The following is a 19,089-nucleotide window of genomic DNA, read 5'->3' as shown; positions in this document are numbered from 1 at the left end:
CTTTACTTTGAGTTCCTCCCGGATGGCAGAGCTTCTCACCCTATCTCTAAGGGAGAGCCCCGCCACCCGGTGGAGGAAACTCATTTGGGCCGCTTGTACCCGTGATCTTATCCTTTCGGTCATGACCCAAAGCTCATGACCATAGGTGAAGATGGGAACGTAGATCGACCGGAAAATTGAGAGCTTTGCCTTCCGGCTCAGCTCCTTCTTCACCACAACGGATCGATACAACGTCCGCTTTACTGAAGACGCCGCACCGATCCGCCTGTCGATCTCACCATCCACTCTTCCCTCACTCGTGAACAAGACTCCTAGGTACTTGAACTCCTCCACTTGGGGCAGGGTCTCCTCCCCAACCCGGAGATGGCATTCCACCCTTTTCCGGGCGAGAACCATGGACTCGGACTTGGAGGTGCTGATTCTCATTCCGGTCGCTTCACACTCGGCTGCGAACCGATCCAGCGAGAGCTGAACTGTCCTTTCAAACATTCTTAAAAGATTCTGCAATTTAGCCTCCAACAAATAACAGGAGTTAGAAACATTCTGGTCACAGAAGGTGACTGGAATGCCATTTATGCCATTTGTTTACAACTCAATGGAATGCTAATGTGGTGGATTCCGACTATACTGGACTGGTAGTAGTCGATCCACAGCGATCGGTCTGCCACACAATACCTCAATGCTAATGAGGTGAAATTAAAGTTCAACTGTCGTTGGCCTTGACGTTTATGTGGCTCTTTGGCTCTGCCCTTCGAAACACGATCTTTCGAAATGATGGCTGCATAATACACTGTACTTTGTGTGTGTGGTCCAATCCAACCATGTTCGCTTGACCGCTCTGTTCCATAGTAAAGTTTCACTGTCATCTTTCGGGAATGTAAACCATGAAACACCGGCTGTGTTTGTGTTGCTAAAGGCGGCCGCAATACACCGCTTCCCACCTACAGCTTTCTTCTTTGATGTCTCCATTGTTCATTGAACAAATTGCAAAAGATTCAGCAACACAGATGTCCAGAATACTGTGGAATTATGCGATGAAAACAGATGACTTATAGCTGGGAACGATGCTAGAACAAAATGTCCTCTACAGTGCGTGACGTCACGCGCACACGTCATCATACCGCGACGTTTCAGCAGGATATTTCGGCGCAAAATTTAAAATTGCAATTTAGTAAAGTAAAGCGGCCGTATTGTCATGTGTTGCAATGTTAATATTTCATCATTGATATATAAACTATCAGACTGTGTGGTCGCTAGTAGTGGCTTTCAGTAGGCCTTGAAGGATTTGGGGGATTTCTGCTCGCTTTTGAGGGCACTAAAGGGATTTCTGTGTGTATGTGTTAATGTACTTTAAGTAGATTTTACTTTATAAAATGTTTATTATTGTAGCAATATGGTTGTTAAAGTAACCAGTGTAATAATAATAATTTTAGTCATGATGTTGCTGTTAAAATGTAACGTTAGCACTGTAGCTGTACGCTAACATTGCTAACATGCCGTGATGCCCTGATGAGGGATGTGAGCCGAGGATGTCGTTGTGGCTTGTGCAGCCCTTTGAGACACTCGTGATTTAGGGCTATGTAATTCAACTTTGATGGCATTGATTGATTACATTCAAGCCTTCCTGTTCCTCTTTCTAATCTTCTTTTTACGTGCTATGTCGCAACGAAATGCACTTCCTTTCCCCGTTAAAGCGGTTAGTTTTTCAAAATAGAATAGATGTGTTTCGTTTAAACACCCACAGGGCATAAAAGCCCATTGCACAATACGCTCTGCATGTTAATTTAGAGTCTTCCATTTATGTGACTCATGTTTTTTTATTAGCACCGAGGCTGTTATATCCCAGTGCTCATCCCCTCATACACTGTCTTTCATTAGTAAGACCCTGATATACTAAATGTGATGTCGACACACTGTAATGCTTCTTTTCACACTAGAAATATGACTGCTCGTAACACGAGTGGGAAATTAATATACATGCATGGACGTAATATCATGTATTTTAATGCTGCTTACACACTGAGCTTTATTATAAACATTATTGTTATGCATCTATTTGTCATTTAAAAGCATCTTTTAAGAATGCAAGTCAGTGTCTTTAATTCAAACGAAGATCATAAGGAGCAAATTGTACATATTAGAAGAAGATTGCAGGGTTGTTTACGTCTTTTTGCACCCTTATCTGCTGCGTTTATGTGGCTCTCCGGCTCAGTAAAGCTACATGATGCACCTCCTGAAAGAGTGAATTCTGACCTTTCTCAAGCAGCCTTGATAAATGGGAGGTCGCTGGGATAAAGAGTAGTAAGTGATGAGCTCCTCGCTGTCGTCACGGCAACTGCCTCATCAACTGCCCCTGCGTGGTTTAATGTTTGACATGTGGAGGCCTTGGTAGTTGCTGTCTTTTGGGAGTGAGTCAGAGAATGCTGCTCATGGATGATGTCAAGGTTCGTGTACACAACAACATGAGGGGTTATGAGTGCGTTGGTTGAACATCAACACACATTAAAAAGAGTTTACACACAAAAAGTCATATAATACACAAAATACACCATTACTGGTAAATATATAAACATGTCTATTAAATATATATATATATATATATATATATTCATCCATCCATCTTTTTCCGCTTATTTGAGGTGGGGTCTCGGGGGCAGCACCCTCAGCAGAGAAACCCAGACTTCCTTCTCCCCAGCCACTGCTTTTTATTGCTTCTTATATCCCATTCTTTCTCATCTTTACTCTCTGTTTCACCCTGTTGACTTCTACAGAGTTTAATCTGTCCTTCACGCCTGGATGACCACCATCACTTACATTTGGACCCGGTTTTTTTTTTTGGTCTCCTCTCTCCCACACCTCTTTCTTGTCTATATATACAGCTTTGTTCCACTACTGCTTCCCTTTTTATCTTTATTTGCTTACTGTTGTGCTTCCATCTCTCACACACACACACACACACACACACACACACACACACACACACACACATCCTCACACAGCCATTGTGACAGAACAAAAAAAAAATGCAACCAGAGTCCCAAACGGTGCTGACAATCCCACGAGTTAACTGCTCGGCTGCATCCATCTGTCCCGCCTTCTTCCATTAGCAGCCATTTGTACAAAGCCCGCAGAGAGAAGGCAAAAAAGTGTGTGTGTGTGTGTGTGTGTGTGTGTGTGTGTGTGTGTGTGTGTTTATACATTAGAACAAATAGGCACAAGGACAACAGGTGGCCTCAATGAATAAAATCAGCACATGATTGATTACTTTTTGCCAGTGTTGCATTCAAAGGACGCCGTGTTTCTGTAATCAGCAGAGCTTATGTTTTGTTACGCTTGAATAGGGGGAGCACTGAATGTCTTTTGCATTAATGGAATATTTAACTGTCGGACATGCAAAAAAAAAGGAAAAAGCGACGGCTCCAGGCGGCGGCAGTGGGACCATTTCAGATGTAATTAGACACATTTACTAGGATAATTCTGGAAAATCCCTTATCTGCTTATTGTTTTAAAGGGGAACATTATCAGCAGACCTATGTAAGTGTCAATATATACCTTGATGGTGCAGGAAAAAGACCATCTATTTTTTTAACCGATTTCCGAACTCTAAATGGGTGAATTTTGGCGAATTAAACGCCTTTCTGTTTATCGCTCTGGAGGGGATGACGTCAGAATGTGACGTCGCCGAGGTAACACAGCCGCCATTTTCATTTTCAAAACATTGTAAACATTGGGTCTCAGCTCTGGTATTTTCCGTTTTTTCGACTATTTTTTGGAACCTTGGAGACATCATGCCTGGTGGGTGTGTTGTCGGAGGGTGTAACAACACTAACAGGGAGGGATTCAAGTTGCACCACTGGCAAGAAATCTGCCGCCAGACCCCCATTGAATGTACCAGAGTGTCTCCACATTTGAGCGGCGATGCTAAGACAGACATGGCACAGAGATGTATGGATAACCTGCAGATGCATTTGCAACGATAAAGTCAACAAAATCACCAAGGTGAGTCTTGTTGATGTTGACTTATGTGCTAATCAGACATATTTGGTCGCGGCGTGAATGCCAGCTAATCAATGCTAACATGCTATGCTAATCGACGCTAACATGCTATTTACCGGCGGTGCTAAAGCAGACATGGCACAGAGATGTATGGATAACCTGCAGATGCATTTGCAACGATAAAGTCAACAAAATCACAAAGGTGAGGTTTGTTGATGTTGACTGCCAGCTCATCGATGCTAAAATGCTACGCTAATCAATGCTAACATGTTATTTACCGGCGGTGCTAAAGCAGACATGGCACAGAGATGTATGGATAACCTGTAGATGCATTTGCAACTATTTTACGTTTCCTTCCACCCACATTTAATGCGAAAAAAACACCAATCGACAGATTTAAGTTGCTCCAGTGTCACAAGATGCGAAAGTCCTGATCGTTTGGTCCCCACATTTTACCGGTGATGCTAACGCAGCTATTCGGCCATGTTATGGCTATGAATAGCGTCAATAGCTATTCGCTCAATAGCTTCAGTTTCTTCTTCAATACTTTCATACTCCAACCATCCGTTTCAATACATGCGTAATTTGTTGAATTGCTTAAGCCGCTGAAATCCGAGTTTGAATCCGAGCTAATGTCGCCATATCTTGCTGTGGTATTCCCGTTGTTTGTTTACATTGGCAGCACTGTGTGACGTCACAGGGAAATGAATAGTCGCATCGCAAATAGCGAAAATCAAGCACTTTAAAGCTTTTTTTAAAGATATTCAGAGACCGGTAAAATTTTGAAAAAAAATACAACAAGCCACTGGGAACTGATTTTTATTGTTTTTAACCCTTTTGAAATTGTGATAATGTTCCCCTTTAATAGTGTTTTAGTGAGATTGTAAAGTCATACCTGAAAGTCGAAAGGCTGCAGTGAACGCCAGTGTCTCTCAGAGAAGCCAATGGAGGAGCCAAGATCACAGCTGCCTTTTTGAGCTACAGGAGGAAGTCCCATAATCCACTGAAGTCTCCGGTAAGAGACGACTTAATATCACAATTTTCCCATCCAAAAACTTGCTGGTTGACGTAGAGAAACATGTTCGCTTGACCGCTCCGTGTTAAAGCTTCACAACAAACAAAGAAACACCGGCTGTGTTTCGGTGCTAAAGGCAGCTGCAATCCACCGCTTTCCACCAACAGCATTTTATTCTTTATAGTCTCCATTATTAATTGAACAAATTGCAAAAGATTCAGCAACACAGATGTCCAAATTACTGTGTAATTATGCGATGAAAACGACTACTTTTAGCCGTGTGTGATGCTGGGTTAATATGTCGGCTACAACCCGAGACGTCACGCGCACACGTCATCATTCCGCGACGTTTTCAACAAGAAACTGCGGGAAATTTAAAATTGTAATTTAGTAAACTAAAGCGGCCGTATTGGCATGTGTTGCAATGTTAATATTTCATCATTGATATATAAACTATCAGACTGCGTGGTGGCTAGTAGTGGCTTTCATCATCATCATCATCATCATCATCATCATCAGCCGTTGTCAGTCCACTACTGGACGAAAGCCTCAGTATGTGAACGATCTCTAGCTGCTCCCTGGAACTGCTGGGGACTGGGGGTCGTCGTCTTGGCGGGTGGGTTTCAGTAGGCCTTTAAGGCAACACTTGCCTTGACCTTAAAAAGTAATAATTTGAGGCCTGGATCACACTTGGTCTAGTTAACAGAGAATCCCTGCTCCCTGGCAAGGCTGCAATTCAAATATGGTGTGTGTGTATAGAAGTGTTGTCACTCTTATTGACTGCCTCTGTGTTGTTGCCCCCACCCCCAGGCTGTGAGCCCCGTGCAGGCCGGTGATGAGCAGCCACGGCAGTAGCAGCAGCAGAGGGGGTGGCCAGCATGCCGAGACTCCTCCCCCTCGCCATACGCCCGGGCCCAAGCTGCAGGTGCAGCGCTCCCTGTCGCGGGACACCATCACCATCCATTTCTCGGCTCTGGGGAAGGAGGAAGACGACGACGAAGAGGAGCTTTACAGAGTCGATACGGGAGGTGAACGCGAGCCGGACGGTCCTGGAAGTTTGGAGCTCTTCATGCCTTGTGGTCGGTCTCTGGTCGAGGGTTTGGAGATGAAAGAGGAGCTGCTGTTTGAATCTGCCGGTGTGGACGCCACCTTGGGAGCTGCCGTGCTGGATGTTTCAGCTGGCGATGTGAACGCAGCCTCTCCTGCCATGATAATCATTCCCAGCGGTACCCACGCCAGCGCCACTTCTCCCACAAGCTCCTCCTGGCCTTCAGAGCGTCCCTCAGCCAACGTCCCGTCCACTACCTCCAGCTCTTATTCTCCTTGCAAGTCTGCCGGGCTTTCCTCCTCCAGACCTTTTCTCAGCCTGGTCAGGTCCTTGTCCAATGATATCGAGGCCCGGGAACCCGCTCCTCCGCCTACCACTGTGGCGCCGTCGCACATACGCCACAGACACTTAATGAAGTCTTTTGTCAAGTCTCTATCGACGGACTCCTCAAAGGCTGAGAGCCAGGAAGGGTCTCCTCAGCATGTTCAACAAGTGCAATCACCCCAGCGGCCCCCCCCTCGAAACATGCAGCTCTTCAAACAATTCTCCCAGCCTCGCCTGTCCTCCACCCCCACCATTGCCAGTCAGGTGGGCGGAGACTCCAAAACGGCGCCCTCTTCCCCCACCATGTCCCCGGACGGTCGCTCCTTCTTCAAGGTTCAAGAGGTGGAGGCCAAGATAGAAGACACCAGGCGGCGGCTGTCAGAGGTAATGTCGGACCCCCTGCAGCTCTTCAGCAAGATCATGGGGGAGGAACCGAGCACAGGCGGCCCTCATCGCGCCAGGTTGCTCTCCTCCAGCGCGTCGGAGCTGAGCGGCATGGCAGCAGTGAACGGACACTCTGAAGGTAACAGCTACAGCATCAAGGAGGAGGAAGGAGGCGAGGGGGACGACGATGAAGAAACTCCCACTGGCAAGGGACCCGATTCGGTCTTTTTCTCCTTTCCCTCACTGACACCAGCGGCCTCTCATAGCCAGACCTCCACCTTTGCCAAATCCCCATCCCTCACTCTGGGTCGCTGCTCCATGTCGGCCCTGGTGGCTCGTCAGGAAGACGAGGACTTCTGCGAACTTTACAGTGAGGACTTTGATTTGTGTACGGACACGGAGACGCCAGATGGGGATCACCTGGGATCTCGGGGGCTCCACACCGGCAGCACCGGGTTGTGTAGCGAACTGGAGATAGAGGACGAGGAGAAACCAGAGGAGCGAGTCGAGACGGTGCCTTGGGTCGGCCTGGTCGCCCTGACGCAGTTGGTGTACTGGTATCTAGTCTTTCCACTGCCGCCATATTTATGTGCAGTGGCCCATGGGATCGCCGCTGGCTTTATGCTGGCCATCCTAGTCCTCTGGCTGTCAGCTCCAAGCCGCTCCTGCTTGGGAACACGGACACCCAGACGGCGGATCCAGCCGTGGAATGTGGCCCAGCTTGATATCAAAGAACCAGGAATATTTAAGGTAAGACACAACCAATAAGTCTTGGGCTGACATGTGACGGTATCAAACCAAAACTTGATGTGCAGTTTTACTTTTCGGGTCTGAAAATATACTACATCTCCCAGAATCCTTTGCGCGGGTAAATTGCGGAGGCATAGGTGCGCGAGAAAGGAGAAAGTGAAGTCTGTCCCACTTGTAGTAGACAGAAAATTTGTTTTTTACAAAGTTATTTTTTGTCCCGATTAAGAGGAATGTTTTGACGGTGGAACGGTTGAAGTGGGTTGAAAAATGTGGAAGGTGTGGTTCGACAGGAAAAAGGGGAAAACTGGGAATTCTGAGGATTCCTGGAAACTTTTGGGAACTTGGAAAAATGATACAGTACTTTGAATTTCCAGGATGAGTGGAATATGTCAAAGGTGGAATGTTTTGAGTCGGTTGAAAAATGTGGAATTGGTGGAATTTTGAAAAATGGAGAATTCAATCAATCAATCAATGTTTACTTATATAGCCCTAAATCACTAGTGTCTCAAAGGTCTGCACAAACCACCACGACATCCTCGGTAGGCCCACATAAGGGCAAGGAAAACTCACACCCAGTGGGACGTCGGTGACAATGATGACTATGAGAACCTTGGAGAGGAGGAAAGCAATGGATGTCGAGCGGGTCTAACATGATACTGTGAAAGTTCAATCCATAATGGATCCAACACAGTCGCGAGAGTCCAGTCCAAAGCGGATCCAACACAGCAGCGAGAGTCCCGTTCACAGCGGAGCCAGAAGGAAACCATCCCAAGCGGAGGTGGATCAGCAGCGCAGAGATGTCCCCAGCCGATACACAGGCAAGCAGTACATGGCCACCGGAGGACCGGACCCCCTCCACAAGGGAGAGTGGGACATAGGAGAAAAAGAAAAGAAACGGCAGATCAACTGGTCTAAAAAGGGAGTCTATTTAAAGGCTAGAGTATACAAATGAGTTTTAAGGTGAGACTTAAATGCTTCTACTGAGGTGGCATCTCGAACTGTTACCGGGAGGGCATTCCAGAGTACTGGAGCCCGAAATGAAAACGCTCTATAGCCCGCAGACTTTCTTTGGGCTTTGGGAATCACTAATAAGCCGGAGTCCTTTGAACGCAGATTTCTTGCCGGGACATATGGTACAATACAATCGGCAAGATAGGATGGAGCTAGACCGTGTAGTATTTTATACGTAAGTAGTAAAACCTTAAAGTCACATCTTAAGTGCACAGGAAGCCAGTGCAGGTGAGCCAGTATAGGTATATATGTATGTATATATGTATATAAAGGTATATACAGTATAGGTATATATGTATGTATATATGTATATAAAGGTATATACAGTATAGGTATATATGTATGTATATATGTATATAAAGGTATATACAGTATAGGTATATATGTATATAAAGGTATATACAGTATAGGTATATATGTATGTATATATGTATATAAAGGTATATACAGTATAGGTATATATGTATGTATATATGTATATAAAGGTATATACAGTATAGGTATATATGTATATAAAGGTATATACAGTGCAGGTATATATGTATGTATATATGTATATAAAGGTATATACAGTATAGGTATATATGTATGTATATACGTATATAAAGGTATATACAGTATAGGTATATATGTATGTATATATGTATATAAAGGTATATACAGTATAGGTATATATGTATATATGTATATAAAGGTATATACAGTATAGGTATATATGTATGTATATATGTATATAAAGGTATATACAGTATAGGTATATATGTATGTATATAAAGGTATATACAGTATAGGTATATATGTTTGTATATGTGTATATAAAGGTATATACAGTATAGGTATATATATGTATGTATATATGTATATAAAGGTATATACAGTATAGGTATATATGTATGTATATATGTATATAAAGGTATATACAGTATAGGTATATATGTATGTATATATGTATATAAAGGTATATACAGTATAGGTATATATGTATGTATATATGTTTATAAAGGTATATACAGTATAGGTATATATGTATGTATATAAAGGTATATACAGTATAGGTATATATGTTTGTATATATGTATATAAAGGTATATACAGTATAGGTATATATGTATGTATATATGTATATAAAGGTATATACAGTACAGGTATATATGTATGTATATATGTATATAAAGGTATATGCAGTATAGGTATATATGTATGTATATATGTATATAAAGGTATATACAGTATAGGTATATATGTATGTATATATGTATATAAAGGTATATACAGTACAGGCGTAACGTGATCAAACTTTCTTGTTCTTGTCAAAAATCTAGCAGCCGCATTTTGTACCAACTGTAATCTTTTAATGCTAGACATGGGGAGACCCCAAAATAATAGGTTACAGTAATCGAGGCGAGACGTAACAAACGCATGGATAATGATCTCAGCGTCTTTAGTGGACAAAATGGGATTTTGAATAAGGAAAATGTCCCTGAAAACTGGTAATTCTTGGAAATCTGTGAATTGCTATATCGGCAGGCCGATATTCTCAGACATCTCTAGCTTTTGTATGCCCTGTTTGTCACACAATCCTAGTCAGAGGACATGTTGGAATTCATAACTCTATAAACTGCAGCTCCCCAGCACTCATGCATGACTCATAGGCTTGCAGCTACATGAACAATCATTTTCAGTAGATGTTAAATCTTTATCAATCACTCAATCAATGTTTATTTATATAGCCCTAAATCACAAATGTCTCAAAGGACTGCACAAACCATTACGACTACGACATCCTCGGAAGAACCCACAAAAGGGCAAGGAAAACTCACACCCAGTGGGCAGGGAGAATTCACATCCAGTGGGACGCCAGTGACAATGCTGACTATGAGAAACCTTGGAGAGGACCTCAGATGTGGACCGAAAGCAATGGATGTGGAGCGGGTCTAACATGATACTGTGAAAGTTCAATCCATAGTGGCTCCAACACAGCCGCGAGAGTTCAGTTCAAAGCGGATCCAACACAGCAGCGAGAGTCCCGTCCACAGGAAACCATCCCAAGCGGAGGCGGATCAGCAGCGTAGAGATGTCCCCAACCGATACACAGGCGAGCGGTCCATCCTGGGTCCTGACGAGCGGTCCATCCTGGGTCTCGACTCTGGACAGCCAGTACTTCATCCATGGTCACTATGTGGAGGGGGGGACATAGGAGAAAAAAGAAACGAAGCGGCAGATCAACTGGTCTAAAAAGGAGGTCTATTTAAAGGCTAGAGTATACAGATGAGTTTTAAGGTGAGACTTAAATGCTTCTACTGAGGTGGCTTCTCGAACTGTTACCGGGAGGGCATTCCAGAGTACTGGAGCCCGAAATGAAAACGCTCTATAGCCCGCAGACTTTTTTTGGGCTTTAGGAATCACTAATAAGCCGGAGTCTTTTGAACGCAGATTTTTTGCCGGGACACTGACTACTTGTAATAGTAAAGTTTGTATAGTATTCTGACTATACAAACAGACACTGACTACTTGTAATAGTAAAGTTTGTATAGTATTCTCCTGTGGCAAGTTATACTGGAGTGAAATGGTTGCTGAAATGTTCTCATTTGAGTTAGATACTGTTCTTCAAGCTCATTTCTAGGTTTGTTTCATATCTTTGGACCCCATCAGTCTTTTATGGCCTGAATGTTCCCTGTTTTTTCCAATCGAAACGTTTTTTCCCAGCAAACAACCCTGGGGACTGATGAGGCCCGGTGGGCACCAGCAGCTACAAATTGAAGTTTTGCAGTGTTGCACCTTTTCTCTAGGGTGCTAAATCACTCAGTCGGATGGAAGAAAAAGAAAAAAAACACTCTTCCATGACCTCACTCAGCACTGCAGAAGCTCCAGAATCAACTACTGAATTCCATCAGTGTAACGTCTTCCCTTCTTCAGGGTTGGATGAACGAGATCCACAGTTACGACCCGGAGATGTACCACGCCACCTTGACGCACTCGGTTTACGTCCGCCTGGAGGGCTCCGTCCTGCGTCTGTCCACGCCCAACCGCAACATCTCCCGCCGTGCCACACACAACGAGGCCAAACCTGACGTCACCTACGTCAGCCAGAAGATCTACGACCTCACCGACAGCAAGGTGCGCTCCTTGATGCTTGTTTGATTGTCTGGAACTTGCATGGTGGAAGTTATTGTTGTCCTTTCTAGATGGATACTTTATACCTTCTTCATGCAAAGGGTACCATATTTCCTTCAATTGCCGCCAGGTAAATAGTATGCGCCTGCCTAGAATTACTGCCGGGTCGAACTCCATCCATCCATCCATTTTCTACCGCTTATTCCCTTTGGGGTCGCGGGAGGCGCTAGTGCCTATCTCAGCTACAATCGGGCGGAAGGCGGTGTACACCCTGGACATCGCAGATAGACAGACAACATTCACACTCAGATTCACACACTAGGGCCCATTTAGTGTTGCCAATCAACCTATCCCCAGGTGCATGTCTTTGGAGGTGGGAGGGGCCTATCCCCAGGTGCATGTCTTTGGAGGTGGGAGGAAGCCGGAGTACCCGGCGGGAACCCACGCATTCACGGGAAGAACATGCAAACTCCACACAGAAAGATCCCAAGCCCGGGATTGAATCCTGACTACTCAGGACCTTCGTATTGTGAGGCAGACGCACAAACCCCTCTCCCACCGTGAAACCCCTGGTCAAAATGTTATTTTTATTAGCGCATGTCTAGAATTTCCGCCGGGTCAAACTCGTCACGTCACGAGCGACACTTCACCTTTCATCGTTTTCAAAATGGAGGAGGCTGATTTCAATCATTTGAAATGGCATAAAGGGAGGACAATTAAGAGCTATTCAGTAGGATTTAAGGTCCAAGCTATTGAATATGCTAAAAAGAACAGTAAGCAGCTATGTTTTATTAATATACCGTAGCTGCGTGTGTCAAATATGAGTCATTAAATGACTCCCGTCTTCTGGTGGTAGAGGGCGCTAGTGATCCTTCTTGCGACTACTCGGCTGCAGAAGAAGTGACAACAAGCAGCGATCGTTTATGTTTTCCTCTCGCTTGCACTTTTAACATGGAGGATTACATATCTAAAATAAAACAGTTTTCTAAACTGGACTTTCAATCGAAGCAGAAGGTAATAAAGGAAGATCTCCATCGAGACAGAGAGACATTTAAAACTGAAGAAAGATAAGGAAGACTTCCATAAACAAGTTATCGATACTTCTGATCAGAAGGAGCTGCACATGGACTTCATTTATAAGTAAAGGTAAGACAATAAAAATGCTATTTTTTTTATTAAATGTGCTTTTCATGATGATATCCTTTCATCACACTCAAATTTATAAGCGCAGGCCTAAATTTACCGCATGCCTTTGGTAAGTGCCGGAGTGAGAAGAGGTTTTGAAATAATTAGCGCATGCTTGCCTTTACACCAGAGTGAGAAGAGGTTTTAAATTAATTAGCGCCCCAGCGGCAGTTCAAGGAAATACGGTAATTCAAAAATGTTGGCTTATTTTTCACAAGTATGTAGGTTGAGTGTCAAATTGGATGATATCGGGTCTTACTGTAGGTCCTATGTGTCAAAGTCAAGGACGGCACGCCAATAAAAGATCTATGGCCCCCGGGATGATATTTAATTAGTATTAGAAACGGTGTGCGGCTGTTTTTTCTAACTCCATCAGTGTTGGCGCTAGGAATTTTCAAAATGGGGTCCCAGGGACCCCATCGAGTCATAAAAATGGGGTCCCACTATTTTGTAAGTGCTTTGAAAACAAATGATAAATGTATGCATTAACCTGTTATATCTCACATTCTATATTGTGTTTTGGAAAAAGCTCCAGGGGCCGCAATTTAGCTGAGGGGCCGCATGGAGGAAAATCTTTGCACAAGTGGCCTGGACTATTAAAATCATGGCATTAAAACTAAAAAAAAATAAAGACAACTTCAGATTGTTTTATTTGTCCTACATTGGCCAAAAATAGAACAAACACATTCTGAAAATATTTTTATGTTTAGGTGGGGAGGTAGTAGACGGCACAGACCACAAGAGGGCATAGTAAGCTCAATGATTTTATATATATATATATAAAAGAACAAAACAATAATAGTAATAATAAACTATAGAATGAAGTGTGACAACAATTCAAACGTGAGTGTGAGACTCTGTGGAATTAACTGTTGCGTGTTACCGTGAGCGTCGAGTGAGAAGCAGGAATTCCCGGAGGGGAAAGGCAGGCTGGAGTGTCCGTGAGACAGGCAGGTTGTTGGGGGTACAAGCGTCAAAAGGTCCGTGTCCAAGCGGGAGGTGGAGGGACAAGAAATGACGAGCCGCACAGCTCGTCGACGCGGGAACGAAGGCAGGAGAATGGAGAGAAAACACAGAGAGAGCAAGGTTGCCCTTACGGTACTCCAACAGAAGATTACGTTCTGGCACGGGATCGCAGATTGAGCAGGTTTTTGAAGCCGGTCCTGATGAGCTGCTTTGGGTACGCTGATTGCCGGTGATTAATTGCAGCTGCCGGCTGCAGCAGGACAGACACGCTCCTGGAAGTGTGTTCCTGGAGATGCGTGCGCATTGGCATGTGAAAAATATTACAATAAAAATATCAAAAATTGGAGTGTGATGTAAGGATACCATCATGACAAGCACATTTAATGCATTTTTTATTTTTTTATTATGGTCTTACCTTTACTTATAAATGAAATCCATGCCAGCTCCTTCTGATCAAAAGCATCAATAACTTGTTTATAAAAGTCTTCCTTATCTTTCTTCAGTTTTAAAAGTCTCTCTGTCTTGATGGAGATCTTCCTTTATTACCTCCTGCTTTGATTGAAAGTCCAGTTTAGAAAACTGCTATCAGACCACTGCTATCAGTTAGCTCTGCTCCTCGAGTGCGGGCGACGACAGAATTATCCTCGGACAACTCCCCCTCCCGTTCTGCTTTGTGGGTGATCTCTTTATCCCACCGCTGCCAACATGAAGTGTTATTGTATAAATAATACACTGGGTATTTAGGACTGGAACATGCTTTATTTCAGCCCGGTTGTTTACATAACCAGCAAAGGTCCGTCATTCATCCGCCGCGTCATGTCAGTCCCAGCACAATCACGTCACTCAATTCACTTCTTCTGCAGCCCAATAGTCGCAAGAAGGATCACTAGCGCCCTCTACCACCAGGAGGCGGGAGTCATTTAATGACTCATATTTGACACACACAGCTACAGTATTGTGACGGTCTCAAGCCGTCTTCTTGCGGGTTCCCAGGGCCACCAAGAAAGGACATGGCTTGAGCAGTTTGACTTTGTTGATTTTTCAATAAAACCTCAGTCCAGGTCGCTGTTTCGCTCCCCTCCGCTCGCTCGGTGTCTCCTTGCCACCATCTTGGGCCGGGCTACAGCGTGTCCTGCTCCACAGGTATATTAATAAAACATAGCTGCTTACTGTTCTTTTTAGCATACCGGTATTCGATAGCTTGGACCTTAAATCCTACTGAATCCCTTTATGCGATTTCAAATGATTGAAATCAGCCTCCTCCATTTTGAAAATGATGACAGGGGAAGTGTCACTCGTGACGTGACGAGTTTGACCCGGCGGTAATACTAAGCATGCGCTAATTATTTAGCAAAGCGAGTTTGACCCGGCAGTAATTCAAGGCAGGCGCATACTTTATGCCCGGCAGCAATTCAAAGAAATACGGTATACAATTTTTTTTATGACAAGCTTTTTCCAAAACAAAAAATAGAATGTGAGATTTACCCGGATAATGCATACATTTATCATTGGTTTTCAAAAGGCTTAAAAATAAGTTTGACTCCAAAATTTTACTGTGTGACCCCACTTTTATGACTTGATGGGGTTCCTGGGACCCCATTTTGAAAATGCCTGGCGCCAACACTGATGGAGTATTGGCGCGTGCAACGAAGCAGCAGGCGGCTGTGGCCTGCGGGCCGCTTCTAATACTAATCAGATCATTCATTCACGGGCCTTGACTTTGACACACAGGCTGTAAGTCAGGGGTGTCAAAGTCAAATACAGAGTGGGCCAAAATTTAAAACTGAACGAAGCCGCGGGCCAAGGTTGAACAAATGAACCTTTTAATAGGGACCCAAAGTTTTGCATTGAATATTGAACAAGCAAGGCTTATATAACTTTATAGTGACATGCAAAATCAAGTTTAAAATAATAATAATAATAAAAAATATCAATGGCATATAAAAAAAAATCTAAATTAAAATTGAATGCCTCTTTTCTATTTGCAAGCTTCTGAGGGAAACATCAAAATGAACATTTTCCACCGGATAATAATACATTTGAAAATAAAATAATGAATGAATCAAACATTCAAGCTTTGAAGTAGCAAAAGAAAGTGCATGCATAAAAACGTTATTGCTCAGTTTGCTACACTGATTCGCTTCAACACTGAATATAAAACATGCAACGCTTATATAACTTAATAGTGCAACATCAACTTTGAAAAAACGAATGAAAAAACATCAATGGTATATTAAATAAGATTCAAATCAAAAAATGAATGCCTCTTTTCTATTTGCAGCCTTCTGAGGTAAATATCAACATTAACTTTTTCCGCAGGCTAATACATTTGAAAATGAAATAATGCGGTGGTAGCTAGGGGTGTATATTGTAGCGTCCCGGAAGAGTTTGTGGCGCAAGGGGGTCTGTTGTGTTACGGTGCGGATGTTCTCCCGAAATGTGATTTGTCATTTTTGTTTGGTGTGAGTTCACAGTGTGGCGCTTATTTGTAACAGTGTTAAAGTTGTTTATACGGCCACCAGCAGTGTGACCTGTATGGCTGTTGACCAAATATACTGGCATTCACTTAAGTGTGTGTATAAGTCGCATATATTATGTGACTGGGCCGGCACGCTGTTTGTATGGCGGAAAAGCGGACGTGACGGCAGGTTAAAGGTGCCTTTAAGGCTCGCCCCCAATATTGTTATCCGGGCGGAAATCGGGAGAAAGTCGGGAGAACGGTTGCCCCGGGAGATTTTTGGGAGTGGCACTGAACTTCGGGACGATTGGCAAGTATGAGTATTAGCAGTGAATGCTGTGTTACCGCGGCAGCGCCGCTATATAGTACCGGCGGGCCAGCTCTAATGTTAATTGGAAATTGCCTCAAGGGCCAAATGAAATTACACGGTGGGCCAAATTTGGCCCGCGGGCCAGAGTTTGACACCCGTGCTGTAATTAGCATTAGCATGCTGAGTTAACTCACTTTGAAATGTGTCTCCTCCCCCCAAAGATCTACCTTGTGCCTCCGAGCCTAGCCAGAAAAAGAGTCTGGAACAAGAAATACCCCATCTGCCTGGAACTGGCCAAGCAAGACGACTTCATGTCCAAGGCCCAGGGGGAGAAGACCGAGTGTGTGGAGGACAGGCCGTCTACACTCTGTGAGAAAGGAGAGCGAGTGGACAAGGAGGAAAAATCCGAAGCGTCCGCAGAAGAACCCAAGAGGCGAACTTCAGGAGGAGGGGATCTGACCATCTACCTGTTTGGGAGGACCGGGCGAGAGAAGGAGGAGTGGTTCCGCCGATTTCTGCTGGCGTCACAAATGAAGTCCGAGGGGCGAGGCGGGAGTCTGCCCAAGAGTGGTGAGTGGAACACATTTACTGTAGGGCGGGGGTGTCAAACTCAAACACAGAGTGGGCCAAAATGTTCAACTGAACAAAGCCGAGGGCCAAGGTTGAACAAATGAACCTTTTAATAGGAACCCAAACAAGTGTTGCATTAAATATTGAACACGCAAGCCTTATATAACTTTAGTGACATGCAAAATCCAGTTTCAAATAATGATAATTAAAAGAATATCAATGGCATATCAAATAAAATTTAAATAAAAATGTTATGTCTTTTTTTTCTATTTGCAATCTTCTGAGGTAAATATCAAATTTTTTTCACAAGCTAATAATACATTTGAAAATAAAATAACAATAATGAATGAACCAAACATTCAAGCCTTGAAGTAGCAAGAGAAAATGCAGGAAAAAACGTTAATTATTGGTCAGTTTGCTGGAAGTTTCCCGGAAGAGTTAGTGCTGCAAGGGTTTCTGGGTATTTGTTCTGTTGTGTTACGGTGCGGCTGTTCCCCCGAAATGTGTTTGTCATTCTTGTTTGGTGTGGGTTCACAGTGTGGCGCATATTTGTAACAGTGCTAAAGTTGTTTATATGGCCACCCTCAGTGTGACCTGTATGGCTGTTGACCAAGTATGCCTTGCATTCACTTGTGCGTGTGTGTAAAAGTCACAAATATTATGTGACACGCTGTTAGTATGGAGGAAATTGGACGTGACGACAGGTTGTAGAGAACGCTAAAGGCAGTGCCTTAAATGCACGCCCCCAATATAGTTGTCCAGGTGGAAATCGGTAGAAAGTCGGGAGAATGGTTTCCCCGGGAGATTTTGCGGAGGGGCACTGAACTTCGGGAGTCTACCGGGAAAATTAGGAGGGTTGGCAAGTATGAGTATTAGTGGTGAATGTGGTGTTATACAGCGGCACCACAGCTGTATAACACCGGCGGGCCAGCTCTAATGCTAAACTGATATTGGCTCAAGGGCCAAAGGAAATTACACGGCGGGCCAGAGTTTGACACCCATGCTGTAAGGAGACACTTTGTTCTTGAGGTTATCAGATCTGGGAGTAAACTCCAGCTTAGAGACAATCCTCTTAAGTTGGGAGAAATGAGTGAGTCATCAGAATTATTATTAAGTATTGTCTAGGACAGGCTGGGGTCGGCAACCCGCGGCTCTGGAACCGCATGCGGCTCTTTAGCGCCGCCCTAGTGGCTCTCTGGAGACTTTTACAAAAAAATGTATGAAAAATGGAAAAAGATGAGAGGAAAAAACATATTTTTTGTTTTAATATGGTTTCTGCAGGAGGACAAACATGACACAAACCTCCCTAATTGTTATAAAGCACACTGTTTATATTAAACATGCTTCACTGATTCCAGTATTTGGCGAGCGTCGTTTTGTCCTACTAATTTTGACGGTCCTTGAACTCACCGTAGTTTTAGGTCAGGGGTGTCCAAAGTGCGGCCCGGGGGCCATTTGCGGCCCGCAGGTAATTTTTTAACGGCCCCATGGCACATTTTTAAAAAATGATTGAAACATATTTAAAACGTAAAAAGTGGTATAAAGCAGTGGTCCCCAACCACCGGGCCGCCACCGGGCCGTGGCCCGATTGGTACCAGGCCGCAGAATAATTTTTTATTAATTTTTATTTAAAAAAAAATAATAATTATTATTATTATTATTATTTTAAGTAAATGAACATTAAAAACACAATATACACTTACAATTGTCTTATTGTGGCAGTCCACTCCCTGTATGATCAGTGTCAGAACATAGTCCACTCCCTGTATGATCAGTGTCAGAACATAGTCCACTCCCTGTATGATCAGTGTCAGAACATAGTCCACTCCCTGTATGATCAGTGTCAGACATAGTCCACTCCCTGTATGATCAGTGTCAGAACATAGTCCACTCCCTGTATGATCAGTGTCAGAACATAGTCCACTCCCTGTATGATCAGTGTCAGAACATAGTCCACT

The 19,089-nt window shown here is 43.7% G+C and overlaps 1 protein-coding gene across 2 annotated transcripts in view; it reads left to right on the top strand.

Annotated features, from left to right (window-relative positions):
- tex2 (testis expressed 2) overlaps positions 1-19,089 on the top strand; it is a 66,010-nt gene that overhangs the window by 10,850 nt on the left and 36,071 nt on the right. For both annotated transcript variants that reach the window (XM_061885263.1, XM_061885262.1), the window contains exons 3-5: positions 5,822-7,517; positions 11,445-11,645; positions 16,783-17,131. In XM_061885263.1, coding sequence (XP_061741247.1) covers positions 5,847-7,517; positions 11,445-11,645; positions 16,783-17,131 — 2,221 coding nt within the window. In that variant the 5' untranslated portion in view covers positions 5,822-5,846. The remainder of the gene's footprint in view (positions 1-5,821; positions 7,518-11,444; positions 11,646-16,782; positions 17,132-19,089) is intronic.

This window comes from Nerophis ophidion, linkage group LG23 (genome assembly GCF_033978795.1).
Source record: "Nerophis ophidion isolate RoL-2023_Sa linkage group LG23, RoL_Noph_v1.0, whole genome shotgun sequence".
In the NCBI taxonomy this organism is placed as follows: domain Eukaryota; kingdom Metazoa; phylum Chordata; class Actinopteri; order Syngnathiformes; family Syngnathidae; genus Nerophis; species Nerophis ophidion.
Note: the sequence above shows the minus strand (reverse complement) of the source record. Positions and strands in the feature narration are given on the sequence as shown.